Source organism: Gouania willdenowi, chromosome 10, assembly GCF_900634775.1.
Source record: "Gouania willdenowi chromosome 10, fGouWil2.1, whole genome shotgun sequence".
Classification (NCBI taxonomy): Eukaryota; Metazoa; Chordata; class Actinopteri; order Blenniiformes; family Gobiesocidae; genus Gouania; species Gouania willdenowi.
Window position 1 is genome coordinate 31,344,416 of NC_041053.1, and position 18,215 is coordinate 31,362,630.

The 18,215-nt window shown below is 37.2% G+C and overlaps 1 protein-coding gene across 6 annotated transcripts in view; it reads right to left on the minus strand.

Annotated features, from left to right (window-relative positions):
- Positions 1–18,215, minus strand: part of diaph2 (diaphanous-related formin 2) — a 464,914-nt gene that overhangs the window by 274,815 nt on the left and 171,884 nt on the right. For all 6 annotated transcript variants that reach the window (XM_028459306.1, XM_028459309.1, XM_028459308.1 and 3 more), the window contains 2 exons: positions 6,852–7,196; positions 2,370–2,484 (listed from right to left, as the gene is read on the minus strand). In XM_028459306.1, coding sequence (XP_028315107.1) covers positions 2,370–2,484; positions 6,852–7,196 — 460 coding nt within the window. The remainder of the gene's footprint in view (positions 1–2,369; positions 2,485–6,851; positions 7,197–18,215) is intronic.

Below are 18,215 nucleotides of genomic sequence, written 5' to 3' on the forward strand. Positions count from 1 at the left end.
ACGATGAAGTAGGTTAGAACACCCAGGTCAAATTTAGTGCAGACATAAGACAGGGAAACATTAAACGCTCCAGCACGCTGATCGTGGAATGAAACACATTTTGGTACGCTGCATAAATCATGAATCACAGAAAAAAGCAAAAACCAAATGAACCACTTGATTTTAGGAAAAAAATCTCATCTTGCACCATTTCTGCAATACTATCTACATCAAAGCCTTGCTCATTGACTTTCAACTTCACTGGAGGGTTGTGAGGTGGGGGAGGTTGTTGTTGGTGGTGGTGATGGTGGTGGAGGTGGGCAGGTTATCAAATTTTAAACAGCATTTTTCATTCATGAGCAAATCATGTTCTGTTTCAACAATAGCGAGAAAAAAGCTGATTCAGGAAAGTCCCCGCAGGGGTAATTGATAGGGATCCAGTAAAGGTAACTCCCAGGGGAAATGCTGGATCATGAATTCCTACCCTGCCACTGGGAAAACAGCCTCTCAATAAACCCCCGTGGGTGAGAAAGTATATTTAATAATGAATTTAGGAAGAACATTTATAGCTGACTTACAACCAAATGCTAACTTGTATTTTATCTTAAGGATTTATTTCAGGGATGTATTTCACACAATCGGTATTTCCTGAGCACACCAGTGATTTACTTATTGTTAACATTTTCTTCCACGATACAAAGCCCACAAATCAGATCTAGCATGAAAATGCAGAAAGACCTTAAATTACCAGAAAAAAGGCAAATGGAAATAGTGACATGACTGCCAGGACTTCTGCTGCCACTTCATTAAGCTGTGCAACAACTGTTCTGGCCAGCCCATATTCTCCTTCCATCTGTATGAAGTCAGAAAATCACCTTGCGGCAGCAGAGCGAAAATTGCTATTTTTCACAGAGATGAGTCTGGCTTGTAAACCCCAGGGCTGGGAGGAATGGAGTGCGAGAAGCTTCTGGGTGGGCTGACTAGTGTCCAAACATACAGTACACATGAAAACTCTGAGGTTCCTGTGCATACACTAACAGAGCACACGCTTGACATCGCTGTGTTTTAGAGGTCTTTGACTCCTCCCTCTCACTTCTGTCTAAATCAGTGGTTCTCAAACTTTTTTTTTTTAGCTCAAGTACCCCTTTCTCTTATTTCTGAATCCAACTATACCCTTTGTCCGACTACAAATCTTTTACTCAGAATTCTGTAAAAAACAAACAAACTATAGAGTACAATGATGGACTGAATGAATGATAACACACATTTTAAAGAATGTAATTTTATAAATAACAATATTTAGTGCCTCCAGAATAGATTTATTTCTAGATTTTTTAATCATTTCCTGACTGACTCTTGCATTTTCAGTTCATGTTCTAATCTAGATCATTTCTATCATTATTTTTTATTCATTTCATTTCTATTATTCAGTATATTTTTCTATCATTTTGTGTTTTTGTTGTCATTGTTGTGTGTTGTTGGTATTATTTTAATTATTCTATCTCTGTGTGTGTTGTTGGTGTTGTTTGGTAGTAGTGATCTTGTGTGTTTTTCTGTCATTTAGTGCGTCTCTGTTGTCGTTTTTATGTGTTGATGGTAATAGTATTTTTCTCTCTGAGTGTGTGTGTGTGTGTGTTTGGTTTTATTTTGTGTATTCCATGTGTTCTTTTTAAAAATCAAGTATATTTTTCTCTTATTTTGTGTTTTTTTGTTGTCGTTTTGTGAGTTGCTGGTAATATTTAATATGAGTATTATTTTTAACTAAAAATAAACATCATAAAACCCCATATTTGTAATGCTTTCATTTGTTAATTTCCTCTCTCTTTCTCAAGTACCCCCTGTAGTGCCATTGCGTACCCCCATTTGAGAAACCATGGTCGAAATGACTTGTCACACACAACAAACCCCAAATTATGCTCTGCCCAGTTTGAGTCATTCATCAACAAAGTTCCACAGCCTGGTTGTTATCAAATAAACCAGCAGGCTCGGAACATTGAACTCCCAAAACCTCCTTCATCAAAGCTCCCCACACTCTCTGACCAAGATGAAAAAGTAACCTGCATCATGTTGGTGTATTAGATGAAAACAGTGATGTGAAACTGAAGCATGGATACAAATCAGTCACAATGTGAACCACAGTGTTTTTCTACTTTACAGAAATACAACAAACTGTGAAAACAACAACCAAAATCCCTCATTAGAAAGAAGTAGAGCAAGCCTTTGTAGGCAGTAGGTAAATGCATTTTTAGTTTTTAACATAATTACCATTTCAGAGAGCAAAATTGTTCAAATAAACAAAAAGATAAAAGTAGTTTGGCATCTATTTCCAGGGAGGTTAAATGATGAGTGTGTGCCTGGGTTAATTTGGGGCAGAGATGTCACCATCTTACCTTTGCTGTGTGACGAGAAGCAGAGAGAGAGCCCAGCAAATAGGTCGGGATTCTCAAACTTCTCTTCTTTGACTTTGATCCAGAAGCAATTCTCCGCCATTTCTTGAGGCACTATCTGCAATGACACAAGAATTCCATTATCGGCATAATCACGAGCCAACCATTCACCGAGCTGCCACTCATAACCCATTCCCCCCTCGGTAGATATGAGCTTCCTGTGTTCCTCATTGTGGGGACACACAAATGGCCACGTGTTTTTAAGTCAAGTGGGACACAAAAAAAGAAACAAAAAATCCTCTACTGTGCAATTGGGTAAATGTATGTATTTATTTTGAATATGATCATAGATGACATGAATATAGCTAAATGAAGAAGATGCCCACAACAGTAGCAAAGTTTCTCACACTAGTGTTGTAGTACACAGGACCGGTCACATTTTGAAGGTCTTGGTCTTGTCTCGAACTCAAAACTATTTTTGTTTGATCTTCTCTTGGTCTCTGGTTTTATTGAAGATGTGGCCAAACATACATTTCTACTCTTGTGAGAAGGAGGGAAGCCTCTCTGGTACACCATGCTGGGACAGTGTTTTACAGACTTTGGGATGCAGCATTCATGAAATAAATCTGTAATATAACAAACCTGTTTAACCTGATAGTTCTGCATCTCAATTCCCCGTCTCCTGTCCTGCCACGCGTCTATTCTTCCATTCTCCTGTCTCTACTTCTACTATCATTATTCAAATATTCATACCAAGTTGAAACCAAATAACAGCTAAATATTTTACAGAGGAGAATGTAATAAAACTTATGCAAATGTTAATAATAACTAATATGTATAATAATGCATTGGATTAATATTGTGCTTTAATGGACACTCAAAGTGCTTTATATTACATTATTTTTTCGCTCAACACACATTGGTGGTAAGCTACTATTGTAGCCACAGCCGCCCTTGGGCAGATTGATGGAAGCGAGTAAGTGTGTGAGAAAAAAAATGATTCGGTGATATATTGCGATATTTCACCACGCAAGTATCATATTGATCCAAAAAAATGTCCTATTTCTATTTCTTTTTTTAATCTTGTTTTATAACGAAAATACCATTTAATTACGCTAACATATGCATAGCACGTAAACGCCCGGTCAATATGTGTCAGTGAAGCACATAAGACTTTGTTAAACCACTCCTCAAAGCAGAGATGTATGTGGTCACTTTTTTTTTTCTTTTTTTTTAAAGAATTTAAGAACTTAACAGAATCAGAATCTATTGTAGACGCAAAGGTTAAACTTTTTGAAAAATGTAATTTGACAGTTTGATAAACATATGACTTGTTTTTGAAAAAAATGCATTTAACGTTTAAATATAGACGACAACTAGCTACATCTACTCATGCAAGACTCTTCCAATGCAAATCCTTTATTTCTAACGGTGCAAACTATTCAAATCCCTTGTTTGTCTCAAAGGAAAGAAAAGTAACAGTAAATACATTTGTCAATGATGCATGCATATGTGGCAGCACAATTTTTTGTTGGTACAAATGTGGAGATGCAAGTAGAAATATTTCAATATCTCAAACCTGAATGATCCCTCCCTCACTCTGAGATGTGAAATGTTATGTTGTGCTGATTAACTATACAAATGTCTTTTCCTAAGTGAACCACTACTCTTCTTGGCATGTATGAGGTAATGGTTAGAGGGGATGTAGATATGAAAACAAACTTTTCTCTCCCCTTGGTTCGTCATACAACCAAATTACAGTTGCTCCTGGCACTCCTGTACTTCCATCTGCCGCACATAGAGAAGACAGACGAATCATGTCCCACTTAATTGACAAAAGAGAACAAGCTTGTTTCTCCTTGGGGGTTTTTCTAAATTTCATTTGCATTTCCAAACTACATTTCACGTCAAGGCAAGGTTAATGCACGTCTACAATAACCTGCTTCTCTTGCCTTCTCCAACAATGTTTTGTTTGTGATCTGCTGCATGCAAACAAATCAAAGATTCAGGGAAAAAAAGACAATACTACACAACCAAAATATCTTTTTGTATTCAGAAATTCAATAGACGAAAAACAAGCAAACATTCCTACTTGTCATGAAAAAGTAAACAAGTTTCCCTCTCTGTGTGAACTGAAGCTATGATACCAACACACTTCTCTCTGACAGCTGCATTAGTTTTATAGAAAAAAAACAAACAACAAAAAAACTCCTACACTAAACCAACTCTTAAAGTGACAGACATTTTAAACAGAAAACAAGAAAGTCAATACCACATTTATACTTTTACTTGTTTTGCATCGTTTCTGTTTGATTCAACTCCCTTTTGATTGTTTTGTTTTGCTTTTCGAGGTTGAACCTAACACTATAGCCTTTATGTTTGATGTTTGTTTGAACATTGTACATTTTCAAATTGAAACAACAGAAACTAAAGTGTTACCAGTCAGTGAACAATAAATTGCATATCCATCTTTTACAAAGGCTCTACTGATGCAGAGCCTTTTCTACAAAGCAGAAAAGACTAGACACTAGGGCTGTGCATTGCCATGAATCTGACAATACGATATCATTCAGGATTTGCATGTCATAATGCGATATATCCCAATACATATATCCAGACATGACATGGTAAAAAAAAAACTAATTTGTGGACACTAAATACTAATTTGTTGTTACAAAATAATACAGTGGCAGTTGTAAACAGGAAGTTATGTGTTTTTGCCTGTTGTCAACCCTGTTTTTATTATATCTTAAACATTTCTATAACCGCCCCATTGGCTGAGTGGTTAATGTAGTGTTTGTTGCTTCATTTTCTTTCTCAATCGAGGAGGATGGATCAGTACCATGTCTCGACCAGGTTAAACAGACAGTGTCGGACCCAGATACAGGAACTCAGGCAGACACAGACGGTTTGATGCAGGTTTTATTCAAACAATAGTTCGTAGATTGACTGGTATGAAGAGGGTTCCCAGAGCAGAGCCTCCCTAGCACACTAACATAGGATACAACCAGTACAGGCTGGAGAAAGAGCCCTGCTCCGGCTCCTCTTCTGGACACAGCGACGGACAAACACAGTTGAAGCAGTGCCACGAACCATCTTAACGTAAACGCTCACACTGCGCATGCGCGAACAACGTAGAACCTCTGTAATCTCTGGTGACGCTTCAGTGTTCTTCTTCTTCTCCAAATTTGTATGTTGCATTTCCGGAAACAAGACCCTGACGTGTCGTGTATGAACGTACAGTGTGAGCAGTCAGATAGTGTCAGAGTGTCGGTCCGTATAGTGTGAGAACATGCATCGTGAGCTGCGCACATTCCGGCTCTGCACCTGAGTCGCACAGTTTGAGCTGGAGCTGAGTACAATGACTGAAAAAATCGCACAGTGTATCTCAGCCTTAAAGGGACTGAGACACTGCCAACCACCTGGTGGAGGGTGGCACCCTGTCGCCCCGTTAAAGCTATTTAAAGTGGGTTTTTTTTTCAATGAGACATATTGCACCATGTGTTCATTATTTCATCAAATTGTAGTACAGATTGTAAATTATAAAATATGAACAAGCAACACAAACGTGCAAAAACACAAAAAGTCCGGTGTTATGCATGTGATGCGTCTGTACACTCAGAGCTACACTCACTAAATAACACTTTTAACGGTTGTACAACATAAATAAAAGCGACACGGTATCCACGAGGGCAGCTCAGCACCTGCTCCTCTTTGACTGCATGTGCTACAAGTCGTTAACCACCAGGAACGTAGTATTTCGTTGCCACAAATTAGTATTATGTGGCCACAGATTACTTGTGACCAAAAAAATAAAAAATAAAAAATATCCACCATGTCATGTCTGGGGCTCCGTATAATATACATCACAATATCAAAAATTACACATTTCACCTTTACAAGTACAATATGGCATGAAAAACTTTTTTTTTTTTTTTTTTTTTTTAAACTTGCGAGAACAAGTAAATGGTAACTAACTGGAAATCAAGAACCAATATTAAAAAACAAGTGGAATGTTTATTAAACTGTCAAATCACATTTTTCAAAAAACTTTAATTTTTGCTTCGACAGCAGATTCTGATTCTGTAAAGTTCTTAAATTATTTCACATATAGCTATAAAAGTGCCCAGTATGTCCAACATCCAAGCTAAAATGCACTGAGGTATGGGGTAGTTTAACAAGGTCTTATGTGGTTCACTTTTAATTTTCTTTAAAAAACATGGTTAAAAAAATATATTGGGAATTTTTTTTAGATCAATACGATAATCACGCTGTGCAATATTGTGATATATTGCCAAATCCTTTTTTTTTTTTTTACACCCTTACTAGAGACATGTGTCCAGTAGTCATAAGTCGGTAATTACATACCCTATGTGTATTTGAGAGAGAAAAAGCTGCCAACATTTATATAAAAGCACTAATCCACAATCATATTCCAAATGCCATTCTACTCAATATAATATGTGAGAATAAAATCAACAATACCTTGGTCCAGTTGACCCTCTTCATCACAGTTTCCGGCTTGTAGACCTTCTTATTCTCCAGTCCGTATGGCAGCTTGATGACAGGCAGTGAAGGGGGTGGTGGAGGCCCACCAATGCCACCAAAAGGAGGTGGGATGCCACATCCAGGGGGTGGCGGGGGAGGCGGAGGTCCTCCACCCGGAGGTGGTGGAGGTGGAGGAGGGATTCCTGCTTGGCCAGGAAGAGGAGGAGGAGGAGGTGGTGGGGGTGGGCAGCCACCCGGTGGCGGAGGGGGTGGAGGAGGAGGTGGCACTGCACCTCCTGGTACTGGTGGTGGAGCTCCAGGTGCAGTCGGGCCTGCTGCAATCTGAAAAAGATGAGCCTTCAGTGATGGAGTTGGGAAATATTGGATTGGCTCCCCCCCCCCCCAAAAAAAAATGCTTCTGATGTTTTCAGTGAACATAAAAATACTGTCAACTGAAACCAGAAAAGAAAAAGAGAAAAGTTCTTTGTATTTCTAGATGAAGGTAGAGAAGCTTGGATCAGACACATTAGGGGTCTGACCTATGACCTTACCCATCAAACTTAATATAAAATGTAAAGTTAAGTGATTTATACTTAAGACCAAGAAAGGGGCACCTCAACCTTAAAGTGCTGAATATATTAAATTGAGGTAGAATCTGGTTTGGTGGCTTGAGAAGAATCAACTTTACCAAACTATTTAATGCTCAAGTTTGACGGACTGACCCGGGGTTTCCAATGGATACGTCTCTGCTGCGCCACGGCACCGATCCGGTATTTCACCGCTGTCCGCCGTCCGGTAATTCACACCGGTTGCTTTTGGAGTGCGCCGCGGTGCTATCCGTTTGAACGACTGTGACGTCACAGGACAGAGCAGTTCTCACGATGTTTATATAATCGCGCGAGAACGCAGTTAAATGTACAAGTATGTGTTATAAACGCAACAATAAACAGATAAACAAGTCAGTGTTCCTAACGAAGGAGTACAAGAAGGTTGGACTCTGGATTTGTCATAGCCACATTTTTTAGTAACAGCCAACAGAGAAGAGATAAAACTGCACCAGTGAAACATGAACTAAATCAAAGTTGCTGCAGTTTACAGTGTAGTTACAGTATGAAAGGAATCAATATAGTGGATGTGAATTTGTTTTTACACATTATGACGTTTTGGTGATGTATTTACTTGACATATAATCTGAAGTGTTTTATTTTGAAAAGTAACCCGATATTTCATTGCAGAGTATGTGCTTAATTTTCTGTTTGGCTTCATTTGCTCTGTGCTGATTGATGCGTCGTGCTCCGGTGTCCGCCAGAAATAGAAGTCCTGCGTATATCTGGCGCCGGACTACCGCATCCGCAGCGGACCCGGTGGAAATTAACACATAGACTAAAGTGGAAACCTATCCGCTCCGGTGACGCGGCGGTGACGTAACGCAGCGAAGCCGCATCAGGTGGAAATTGGGGGTCAAGCTTAGTTTTTTAAACAGACTCAATAGACAGTAAGAACTTAAGTAAGAAAACTTTGCAAGCAAAGCAATTCTTCCAAAATCCCTTTTCATGTATAATTCATAGAGTTGAACTTGTAAATTTAAAACTAGAATAGGATGAAGCAAAGACTGATGTGTTACAGTCATGTGACAGCATTATCGTAAAAGAAGGTTGTGTAATGCATTGATCAAGACGTTCCAACGATTACCAACAGCCTCTACAAAATCATTGCTAGTATGTATCATGTCAGCATACCTGCAGAATGACGGGGATGCTTAAATAAGCAATTTCATTTTCATTATAACAAAATTTATACCAATTAGAATCCTGTGAATCATATAGAATTGTAAATTAGCAAACATGACGCACTTGTTCATCATAGACTTTTTTTAATGGATGTATGTAATGTAAATACTAATCATAAAATAAATAAATAGCCTTTTTTCCCTATTAAACTTGACTGTCATTGTTTATTAAACCGAACACAGAAGTACAATTATGGTCTGAGAGCGATAAGCTCTTTTACTTATTTGACATGTCATCACCATCATCTTATGTACACAGGTAGTTAGAGATAATCGGGGTTAAAGCCAATAGAAACCTAATGTAAATACTTCAATCACCGAGGCCCCTTGCTCGGACAGAGCTTGATCATCAGAGCTGATTAGATCGCGGCTCTCACCGAAAAAAGCATTTCCAGACACACTTCTCATTTCCAAAACCAATTCCCACAATGCACCTAATCCCCAGCACTCTTGATTGTCTGCGCAAACTGTAATTGGCTTCATATTTAAAGACATTACACTGTTTCATTACATAATGGCATCGGTGATTGTTTATTAGGGCCAAAATTAAAAAAAGGTGTTTTGCAAAGGAGCTTCTTCCGCTGACTGCCCCGAGCATCTCAATAAGGATTCACATCCGCTGATTACACTTCTGTCAATCTTCTGCCTGCCATGGCCTGTTTTCTCTTTAAAGATTAAAATGAATAAGAATGAAGACAAATTAGCTGATAAAATACAGCGCGGTTATTTCCATTCCGTAGGTCTCTCTGAGTCCCCATCTCTCTATCCACCTCCGTGTGCTCTACCCATTAATAACTAACCCAGCACTTCAAGGGACTCTTGGGATGTAATACTGCTGCCAATGGCATCTTCTTCCTCATAAATAAAGACAAACACCTCAAACAGCTGTTGGCTTTTAAAATGTTGTGTGTTTTGCCATAATTCATAATGCCCATTTCATCCTGAATTCATATGGGACAAAATCAGATAACCACCAGACTATGCAATGTAAATTACCCAAAAGAAATCCAGTGGTAGTGGAGTAAATTGTTTGACGATAAATACAACTACCAGTAATCTTATTGTATTTTCTTCATACATGGAAAACAAAAAAACAAAAACTGTTTATTGAGGTGATGCTTATGAACTAATGAACCCTACCTATGAGACGTAGACTCACACCAACTCTAGCTCATCCAATTTGGATTCACGCACTTGGAGACTCGAGGGGGAGGTCAGCATGGCAGGTAATTAACTCACATGATTAAATCTCTACCCCAATCTCATCTCTAATATAAAAATCCAATCACGGATGTTTACCTATGAAAATTGCATTGACAGTCAGGCAGATAAGATGAGTTGATAAACAGATGAACAGCTACCATATTGCCCGTATATTTAAACTTCCGAGCCTAATCGCAGACCCTATAGAGTTTTTAAATCAGTTATTTCAGTGGTGGAGGGGCGTGAGAACGGAACATTGAGCATGAAACATAATTATTTGTAGTTCGAATAGTCACAATTTTTACCCTTTTTGTTGAAATTTTGTTGCAAAGGGGGGTATTTTTCCATCTTCAAAAGGGGGGCAACAAAAAAAGTTTTTGAATCAATGAGTTGTTGTGTTTTGTATTAAAAAAAATTGGAAAAAAAATACATTTGTTGGAAATTGATATTTTGTTTCTGCATAAAGTCACTTTTAAACCTGCAATGTAATAAAATGCATCAACAATAACATGATGCCAAAGTTAATAGTCCGGCAGATATGTGAAAAAGATGTTCCTTTCTGGAAGAAAGCATGAAAATTTGTACATGAGGGTTTTTCAGTAGGCTGAATCCATTTTGAATGGGATCTATGCAAGGAAACCAACTGTTCCCACTTAAAATCAAGAAATCCTAGATGGCCACCATATGATATTTTGTCATAACTTTAGTTCAAAGCAAGATATAAGATCGCCACCACAACACTTTACACATGGAAAGGGTGAAATTGCAATTTCTTTGCATCCACAACTATGCATGATTAAGATGCCATTTAAAGTGTGAACGATTTGATTTAAATCCCTATTAAAACATTAAGTAATTTCTGATTCTGATATATCTATTTTAATTTATTTCTCAAGAAGATTATATCCATTGTGATCCTGGTGCATGCAGAAATAAGAACGAATCTGATGATGTGTTTATTTTGCAGCACTTGCCAACATGTGCAATGTTTTCATATAGATATCTGATAAACATTTAAATTAAATTGCAATTTCACCATTTCCATGTGTGAAGCCTTGTGGTGGCCATCTTATATCTTGCTCTGGATGCAATTTACCATATTTTAAGCTATTTCATGACAATCCCCCAAAACCTACATTTTGCCACAACGGTTCTGTTTCCTACGTCTAACAAAGTTATGGTAAGATTAAAATTCACAATACAGATGGCTACCATCTTGGATCTTGTATGTATTATTGAATTTCTTGAGCCTGAAAACCTAAAATTTGCCACTGAGATCAAGCTTCTATGTCAAATAGAATCAAAGTTATGACAAAATATCCAAATTGGCAATACAGATGGTGGTCATCTTGGACTCCTTGATTTTGAGTGGGAACCATTGATTTACCAGCTTGGCTCCAATTAAAAATGGATTCAGCATACTAAAAAAATCAATGTGTACACATTTTCATGCTTTCTTCCAAAAGTGAAGATCTCGTGTCCTCTTAACTTACAAACTTTGCAATTCCAGATTCCAGACCTTAGTGTATACATGCTTATATTCGTAGATGATGAAATTATTATGCAGATGTCCAGGCATGCAATGAATACACCCACCTTGGCTTCAGATTCCTTGATGAGTCTCTGAGCCTCTTTGAGCGTTTCTTTTTCAATACTTAACTGTGCAGACACGACACATGCAACAACAAAGACACCAAAATTGAGAACACACACGTCACAGTAGAAACAAGGGGGGGGGACGTAAAGGCACAATTGGGGGGTGAAAAGTGAGCTGGATATATGAGAAGAAGAAAAAGAGTAAAGCAGACAGTCCTTACACTAAACATGATAAACAGAGAAAAGGTGATCAAAGAGGACGTAACTTACACACATAATGACATTGGTGGCAGTGCTGCACTGCTGTTTTTGGTGAAATGAGCCATTACATGTGCAAAAAGGGCAGAATGCAGTGCACTCTACACCTAAAACTAGATGTAATCTAGCTTCAAAAGAACATGAGAGTAGAGCAATGACTGCATGAAAGAAACAAGAAGCAGCTTCACTGACAGTTTCAAAAATCTTCCTTCCCTTTCTATTTCCCCCTCTTTTGTATCCACAAATACTTTTCAGCTCAACACTCAGCCGTATGATGGGCATTGATTTTACTATGCTGTCTTTGTTTTAGCAATGCACCCAGTTTCCTTTGATATTCCACTTTGCACACAGCCTGAATTAAATGAAAGAGGAAGGCATCGCATTTTAGAGCAGAAATGAAAGAATTTGAGGTAGTCATGCATACAGAGTACCTTCACACAGAAGTGTGAAAACCTTAATATTTGATGTGTATTACAGGAACAGAGATGGAAACCTTTAGGATGTTGGCTTGGAAAAGAACACTTGCAGTTCTCTTTTGTTTTTGGGGTGAAGTGCAGAATTCAAAGCCAACAATTAAATTCCCTTGCACCTGGTGGTGATGCATTGGGAATTTGTTATTGTCACTGTGATATCAAATTGTTGTACCTGCTCTTTAATATTTTAATGTGACACAATTACCTTAAAGTAGTTACCGTAACTTGGTGTCCAAATGGTGATGTCACATGGATAAGACTTGTCTAAACAGTGAATGGCAGCATTAGCGTTAAAGAATTACATTTTTGCAAATACAATTTGTACATGTGTCCATTTGCTTCACATCAGGGGTAATTTGTGTCATGTGTGTCTTTCATATTAACTTTGAATGGAGGCAGTCATGAAATAAGGGAAAATATAGGAAAAGAAGATGATTTACAGATTTTACTGCTATAACACTTTACTTGAAGTTTTATACATACGGCTGACATTAGGCTGTCATTATCTGTTATTAGCATAAATAAAGTGTCATGAAGGCAGTCATTAATTGTCGTTTGCTAAATTATGACACCTTCAGAGCTATGTTGGCATTTTTTGGGTTAGGTGGAGGGATCTCTTGGGGTTAGGTATGGTTAGTGGTTAAGGTAACGGACAACACTTCATGACACCTAATTCATGCTAATGACAGGTGTCATGTCATAATAATGACAGCGTAATCTCAGCCTTATGTATAAAAGTAAAGTGTTACCCATTGTTCAGCGTTGGCGTCTTGTCATTCATTTCTGAGCATTTTTAAGCTGACAAAAAGATATCATTATGTTACATTTATCATAAGTTATATGCACTCAAACTTACTGTGTACTAGATATGTTCAAATCTCTCAAAATACAGTGCCACACAGATTAAACTGGATGAGTCTGTACAGTCTGCAAATGATTGATGATGATAACCAGTGTTCTGAACATACACTATGAGAAAGTTTTGTGTGACGTGTAATTATTTAATTATTGTCTAAAGTCCTACTTTGGACACATTTTGGTCAGGGGTGTCCCGATCCAATATCTGTCCGATCTTAGCCTGAAAACCAATATCGGATTCAAATTTTATATATATATATATATATATATATATATATATATATATATATTTTTTTTTTCTTTCCCCAATTTATTTTTTATTTATGTTATTCAATTGTAGAATACTGTAGATACTATGTTGAAGGTTAAATGTATATAACCAATTGGTTAATAATAATTTTTGGTTAATAATAATTTCTCATACCTACTGTTGCTGACTATTGTTCTCTATTTGAGTAACATCACTTGGTCAAGCCTTTTCTAATAGTTTCTTATTACAAAATAAGAAACTATTATTTTTTTTATTAAAGAAAAAAAAAGAAAGAAAGAAAAAAGTATGTATGATTCATGCTGATATTGGATCAATATCGGTATCGGACGATACGCAAAGCTGCAATATTGGTATCATTACGGAAATGAAGAAGTTGTATCGGGACATCCCTAATTTAGGTTACACAAAACCATTGCTTTATATGTATAAATGTTACTGTATAAATATCTGCGAGTAATAAATGTGTGATTTTATTCTTTCTCTTTTCAGATCTCATCAATACACTGAAGCAGAGTACGTACACAATGCTGTTTCAGTAGCTACTAGTGGGAGAAATGCTCTCACAGCTGTCTGATAGCCATGGATCAAAGTTTTAAAAGTTCCCCAACAGTCTTGTTTCCCTTTTAATAAATGACTCTGTTATCGTCTACGCTGCCTAAGTGATTTTGGAAACAGCTTTGTGGAATTGATCGCTCATATTGGAGAAAACCCACATTTATTCAAAATGTGAATAATTTGAAACAGATGTTTGAGCATGCATAAGTCTGAGAGACAAGTAGCACATTTTGTTTCCAAGTGCTTCAAGTATAAAAATGAAGATATGAGGCAATAAGGAATTGACTGTTTTTTTTTGTTTTTTTTTTAACGTAAAACATTACTTTGGAGTGTACATAAGTATAAAATAAAACACTTTCACTTTGACGTTCATTGATACTTACAGAATTTCAGTTTTAAATTAGCTTCATATGATGAGGCAGCTTTAGTCTTCTGTTTGCATAAAATGTACAGTAACAATGTCAGTTTCAAGCTGATGTTTTCAGGTGGTCTGGTAGCGTTCCTTCTACAAAGCACCACACGGTTGTTCTCATCCATCAGGGAACAGCAGCCAATAGTAAAATGGCTGTAATTCACTTCCTACGTAAAGCGCACTCTCAAAAAAGGTCTAGTGATAAGCCTTTCAAGCTCCTGTATTTAACAAATGACCACGTCACGCAGAGGTTCCCAACCTTTTACAGGTAGTGACCCCAATCACAAATATCCAACAACCCAAGAGACATATTTTTTTCTAGAATTAGTTAATGTTAATTAATACAGAGTAGCCAAGATTAGTGCACCACCTCAGATATTTTTATACTGCATTTTATTTGAACTAGTTTTATATGTATTAAAGTATTGGATACTAACTATATCCTATACTTAAATACATATAAATATTTGATAGCTATTGTGTGATGTGTATTTGAAAAATAATAATTTATTTGAATCTGTTTTATAATAATAATAATAATAATAATAATAATAATAATAATAATAATAATAATAATAATAATAATAATAATAATAGCTGCCATGGGGCAGACTGACGGAAGCGAGGCTGCCATGGTTCACCATCGGCCCCTCTGACCACCACCAACACTCACTCACTACATTCATACTAGGCAATGTGGGTGAAGTGTTTTGCCCAAAGACACAATGACAGATACCACTGGGGTGACTGTCCCCCACTGTGGCACCTGGAATTCTCAGTGGTCCCCATCAACTACTAACCAGGCCCAGACCTGCTTAGCTTCCAAGATCTAATGGGATCGGGCAATGACAGGCCGGTATGGCCCTCGTTTTTTGTTTTTGTTAACGAATTACTAGACATTTCAGGCGACCCCACATGGGGTCCGGACCCCAAGGTTGAAAAACATTGCTGTAACCCCTGATGTCACCAGGCCCAGTGCGCAACTGCTAAAGGCTCTATTAGCTTGGGTGTAAAAGTAAAATTTCCATGCGCTATCAAAGTCACGCCTTTACTTAAACAGTTTCACAACCGTCTGTATATAAACAGTTGATGTAAATCAGTTTAATTTGTTCTTTGTTTTTACCTTAAGCAGCTGTGAATGATTACTGGTTGCCAAATAAATCAATACAAAATGGCTAAAAGGCGGCATTGTACAGCATAATAATAATTTTATCAATTAATTTCTAAACTCCTAAAATGTGAGCTTGTCTTGTAGCTCATCCAAAACCAATGAATTTAAAATCAGATTGAGTTGTGAGTTTGGCTGCCAGTGCATTTTGAGTCTTACTGAAAATGATTATAGGGAAAAGACTGTAAAAGACAATGATCAAACTCCTATCAGGGTCACGCACGGTCAGCTACAAGATGTCTAGGTTGTTAAAACCTATTAAAGGGAAAGTACACAGCGTAGCACTGAACGGCTACATTATTTGTCACATTGAGAGCCAATTCAATGTATTGTTTCCTTTCCCCCTGAACGGTTGCAAAGGAAGGTTTGGGAAAGGGTGAGTGAGTCCCACTTTGCTGTGATTTTGATGTCCTTTGTTGATGTTTACGAGCAGAACCACCACTCCACTCAATTGGGAGATAATCAAACAGAAACATCAAACAGGCTTCTTGTTACAGTGCCAAAGTTCCTAGACAAAGACTTAAATGTGTTCGCTGACAAACAACAAGGTGACGAAAAGAAAATCAAGCGTGCATGCGATTTAAAATCTGACAAGAACATGGTGCACAAGATGAAAGGTTAGCTTCCTTGTTCATCAAAACAGAAGTGAAACGTGCAGCGGCTTTGATGGATAAACTGAAAGTGTGTCCTCAAACCACTCCCACAATTATTAGCTTATAAACACTATTGAGTCAAATGTAAAAGAGGGTTGCAAAAACACACTCGCAATTGTAATCTTGGTCCTTAAAAAGAACAATTATACCTGTCCAAGGAGAACAAAAACATTCAAAACTCTTTCTGAATAGAGAGCCTGTACCAATTAAAACCATAGGAAAAAAAGCCCCTAATGTAGTGGAAACAGATGTCACACTCTCACATTTGTTCACAACTAACACACATTATTTTTGGACCGTGGGAGGAAGACGTGAGTACCAGGAGAAAACCAATGCAAGCCAAAGGAAAACATGCGAACGCCACAAACACAGGTCCTTGCTGTTTAGGAAGTGCCATGTGGCAGAGGGCAGTTGTTTTTCTAGCACTACGATAGTTCACACCAACAGAGCATGGAAATGATGTTGTGAAGAGTGCAGAATAATAAGAAATTATTTAAGTTTCGAACCGTTGGCCTGCATTTTGATACTTTTGCTTAAAATTGACCAGATAATAAATGCCAGCAGGGTTTCACTGCTTTCTGCCAGTTCTGACCTGAATCCACTTCAGGACTTTAGCATCTACTTCCCATAGACTATAAGGGAAATGTGGTCTACCATGTTACAGATGGATAGTAACATGCATATCAACATACAATGCATCAAAACTACATGTGTACAACTGTGTCTTCTTGCTGTAAACAGTTTGTACGAAGTTCTGTGTCAAATACTACCTGTCCTTCACAACCTCACTGTTTTTTAGAAGTCTTTATACATAAACCAGTGTTAAACTTCTTAGCCAGGCCATTTTAATTTCAATCAACTTTGTTTTAACCACCATTAAAAACCTGTTTTGGTATAAATGATTAATCGCACACCTGACTAGTATGCAACTAAATTCCTGACTTTGTGTGGTTTGTAGGTATTTGGTTAGTAACACTACATACTGATGTGGAATTAATTTAATGGTTGAATTTTTTGTTTGAAAATAACTGTAAAAATAATTAAAATTTATTTTTTGACAGTATTGAAATGTCTCATTTTGCTGTATTTAACAACCGCATGGTCATTTTCTGAGAGACCAATTCTGTATCCAACATTATGTCTGTATACTTCATCAGTTATTTACAATATGCTTAATGGAGATATGGAAGTGCTACCAATGTGAAATTCAATATGGAAACCACATTTGTCGTCTAAAATTAGAACAAAAAGTATGGAAATGTGAGTATGGTAAATTGTTTCTTTGTTATAATAATGCTTCGTGGAAATAAATTGTATAGCTGCTGGAAAGCCTGTTTATTCCCCTTTTAAATGGTGTCACAAACATATTTAGGATAAGCAGCAGAGCTAAGTGTGTGGGCTGCACCATATACTATATATAAATTATGAATATTTCCATTGTTGATTTTAAACTGTTTAGTGTTTTTATTGTTGATTATTCTAAATGCTGCACCTTTATTTAATCATGCAAAGCACCGTGAATATCCTTGTGTATAAAATGTGTTATATAAATACATTTTCTTTTTCTTGGCTATATACAGTATATATATATATATATATATATATATCACTAGGATTTTAAATCTTTGACCACATATGCAGGGCTGCAATTTATCAGAAGTGCCAAGACGAGCAACAGAAGACAAACATTTTCAGGAAAAAGTGATTTCAGATGAAGATGTAGACACCATCTTTCAACGCCCGTGTATATCAAATTATACAAGAACAAATTTGAACTAGCCTTTTTGTCCCAAGGTAGTCCTAAAAGTGTTTGAAATTGGGTTAAGGGGGAAATTGCAGTCATTTTCTGTGCTGAAAATGGAGGGTTTTGCCTGGGAATAAATGGTACAGAGACCAGGATGGGAAATGCAATCCATCTTTGTGGTGATAGAATTTCATAGGAAAAGCTTCAATAGAGCAATTTAGCCACATAAAGAGCTGAAACTTAAAAGGGAGATTGACCCTTTATTAAATCAAATGTTCTTGCATGAATGATAACTCCCACTTATAGCAACTTCACATCTGTAAGTGGGGCGGAAACTTATCCTCCTTACCAAATCCAACCATTTTTGAAAGGTACCATCGT